Here is a 3,443-nt window from a genome sequence, read left to right on the forward strand (position 1 = left end):
CCCCCCACCCCAAGCGCCCCCCAAACGTCACGTTTGTGTTTTGTCCTTCTCTCGCCGCCAGCACGCAGGGATCGGACACGCTATGGTAAACAAACTGCATTACCTGGTAGTTATCACTCTATTGTTACTCCTTGGCTTCGCCGTGGCCCCACTCCCAACCTTTTGGGGCCGATCCGGGGGATTTTGGGCAAAATTTTCACCCATCCGCCATCTCTGCAGGCCGAGCTTCGGCTGCCGCCCCCACCTCGTGGCAAAATAAACGAGAGCTGGTTCTACCCCCCTCCCCCACCCTCCTCTTCCTCCCATCCCAACAAAAATCCTTCCCGAGGGGGCGGGTGGTACTCGATGGGGGTGAGGTGGTGCCTCAACCCATCTGCCACCCCGTTTTTGGGGTGAGTTTTAGCGGTTTTGGGCAATTTTTCGCCCGTCTGCCATCTTGCGGCTGAGCTGCGGCTCCCTCGTGCCAAAACGAGCTGGTTTTCCCCCAAAAAAAATCCTTATCTGGGGTCAGGATGGTGATATTTTTTCTCAAGAGGGTTCAGCTCCCGCTGTTTTGGGATGAATTTGAGGGATTTGGGGCAATTTTCACCCGTCCGCCATCTTGTGGCCGATCATCACCTCCCCCATGCCAAAAATAGCTGATTTTCCCAAAAAACTCCTTTTTGAGGGTGTGATTTTCTCGACTGGGACAATGTGGGGTCTCCCCACACGTTTTGGTGTGAATTAGGGAATTTTTGGGATTTTGGATGATTGGATAAACCCAACACCTGCAGCTCCCCAATGCTAAAACCGAATGATTTCCACCCAAAAAGTCAGGCTGGGCTCAGAAGTTGCCGATTTTCCCCAAGGGGTTGATGTGGGCTCCCACTCCCCCATTTTGGGATGAATTTTAGAAATTTTGGACAATTTTCCCCCCGCACACCATCCAGGGCATAGCTGTAGCTCCCTGGTCCCCAAACCAGCCGGTTTCACCCCAAAATCCAGCCCGGGGTGGGCTCGTTTTCCCCGGGAAACTTTTATGGAGTCCCAGACCCAATTTTTGGGGTGATTTTTTGGGATTTGGAGCAATTTCATACCAATCCCACCCCCTGAAACAGCCAAAGCTCAGATTCTCCATAATTTCCCCCCAAAAATGGGTCGGGGGCAGGATGGAGACCCCCCAAATGTCTCATTTTGGGGCAAATTCCCAGGATTTTGGACAATTTGCTCCCATCCACTCCCTCGTGGCCGAGCGCGGCTCCACAAGCCCCAAAACCACCCCAAAATTTGGGGTTCTCCCCAAAACCCAGCTGTCGCTCACAGAGGGGATGTGGGACCCCACCCCCTCCCCATTTTGGGCCGATTCCTTTGGATTTTCCCCCATTTTTGCCAAAACCAGCCGCTTTCACCCCAAACCCCGCCCCAGGGGGTGTCAGGATTTAAAAAGAGGGGGGTGGGTGATTTTTTTTTTTTTTTTGTGCCCCCTCCCCAAATCTAGGATGGAAACGGCGTTTTTTACAGGTGTGTGCATACAGGTGTACACAGGTCTGTGTACAGATGTGTACGGGTGTGAAAAGGTGCGCACAGGTGTGCACAGGTGTGTCCCTCAAGGTGTGGGTGTGCAGGTGAGGGATGGGAAGGGGTGAACAGGTGTGTGCAGGTGTATACAGGTGTTTACAGATGTGTGCAGGTGTGTACAGGTGTATACAGGTGTGTGCAGGTGTGTACAGGTGTGTGCAGGTGTTTACAGATGTGTACAGGTGTGTGCAGGTGTGTACAGGTGTGTGCAGGTGTGTACAGGTGTATACAGGTGTGTACAGGTGTTTACAGATGTGTGCAGGTGTGTACAGGTGTATACAGGTATGTGCAGGTGTGTGCAGGTGTGTGCAGGTGTTTACAGATGTGTACAGGTGTGCGCAGGTGTGCACGCTCAAGCACATGCAAGCGGCTGCGGGGCCGCCCCCAACCCCCGGGGTCCCCGTGCCCCCCTGCACGCCCCCCGCCCTTGGGGTGCCCCGGCCGCGGGGGGGTCCCGGCTGAGCGCGGCCGCTCTCGTGCCGCAGGTGACCATCTCGGTGGACGGCATCCTGACCACCACGGGCTACACGCAGGAGGATTTCACCATGCTGGGCTCCGACGACTTCTTCTACGTGGGGGGGTCCCCCAACACCGCCGACCTGCCGGGGTCCCCCGTCAGCAACAACTTCATGGGCTGCCTCAAGGACGTGAGTCTGGGGGCTCGGGGACCCCCCTCTTGCCCTCACCTAGGGAGGGGTGCAGGTGTTTGGCGTGGGGGGGGAAGAGATAGAGCCCCCCCGACTCACCTGAGGGTGTCCATGAGGGTGGGGGGGACGTTTTGGGGACCCCCGACTCACCTGTGGGTGTCCCTGGGGACTGTAGGTCACATATTGGGGACCCCCGACTCACCTCTGTGTGTCCCCAGGAGTGGGGGTGACATACTGGGGACCCCCAACTCACCTGTGTGTGTCCATGGGGGTGGGGGGGACATTTTGGGGATCCCCGACTCACCTGTGCTTGTCCACAAGGCTGTGGGTGACATTTTGGGGACATCCATGAGTCCCTGACTCACCTGTGCGTGTCCATGGGGGCCATAGGTGACATGCTGTGGACCCCTGACTCACCTGTGCGTGTCCCCAGGGGCCGTGGGTGACATTTTAGGGACATTAATGAGCTTCCGACTCACCTGTGTGTGTCCCTGGGGGCTGTGGGTGACATTTTGGGGACATTCACGAGCCCCTGACTCACCTGTGCGTGTCTCCAGGGGCCGTGGGTGACATTTTGGGGACATTCACGAGCCCCTGACTCACCTGTGCGTGTCCACAAGGCTGTGGGTGACATTGTGGGGACACCCCTGAGCCCCTGACTCACCTGTGCATGTCCCCAAGGGCGTTCCAGGTGACACCGCAGCACAGCAGCATCGGGGGGGGTCACACGGGGAATGCCGAACACCCCCAAACCCCCCCCCCAAAACCTCACCTGTCCCCCCCGCGCTGTCCCCAGGCTCGGTGTCGGTGAACAGCCGCAGCACGCCCTTCCTGGCCAGCGGTGACCGGGACGTTCTGGACGTGGGGGCCGAGCTGTACCTGGGGGGGCTCCCCGAGGGCCGGCCCGGCCCCCCCGCGCCCCCCGAGCTCTGGGCCGCGGGGCTGCGCCTCGGCTTCGTGGGCTGCGTGCGGGATCTGTTCGTGGACGGGCGGAGCCGCGACGTGCGGGCGCTGCTGGCCACCGGGGGGGCTCCGGGGGTCGCCCCGCTCTGTGCCAGGGACCCCCCCCGGCTGTGCGCCAGCGCTCCCTGTCGCAACGGGGGGACGTGTCGCGAGGGCTGGAACCGCTTCGTGTGCGACTGTCGCGGCACCGGGTACCTGGGGCCGCGCTGCGAGACAGGTGAGGGGACACGGGGACAGTGGGGACAGGGCGGGTGGCACCCCCCAGGTACCTGGGTG

At 59.9% G+C, this 3,443-nt stretch overlaps 1 protein-coding gene across 1 annotated transcript in view; it reads left to right on the plus strand.

The window, feature by feature from the left end:
* Nucleotides 1–3,384, plus strand: part of LOC121363970 (neurexin-2-like) — a gene marked incomplete at its 3' end in the record, with an annotated part of 14,577 nt that extends 11,193 nt beyond the window's left edge. Inside the window, exons 6-8 of the mRNA XM_041486771.1 lie at nucleotides 62–85; nucleotides 2,043–2,208; nucleotides 3,001–3,384. Coding sequence (XP_041342705.1) covers nucleotides 62–85; nucleotides 2,043–2,208; nucleotides 3,001–3,384 — 574 coding nt within the window. The remainder of the gene's footprint in view (nucleotides 1–61; nucleotides 86–2,042; nucleotides 2,209–3,000) is intronic.
* Between the last annotated feature and the right edge of the window lie 59 nt (nucleotides 3,385–3,443).

The sequence above is a fragment of the Pyrgilauda ruficollis genome, unplaced genomic scaffold (genome assembly GCF_017590135.1).
Source record: "Pyrgilauda ruficollis isolate IOZ18807 unplaced genomic scaffold, ASM1759013v1 scaffold787, whole genome shotgun sequence".
In the NCBI taxonomy this organism is placed as follows: Eukaryota; Metazoa; Chordata; class Aves; order Passeriformes; family Passeridae; genus Pyrgilauda; species Pyrgilauda ruficollis.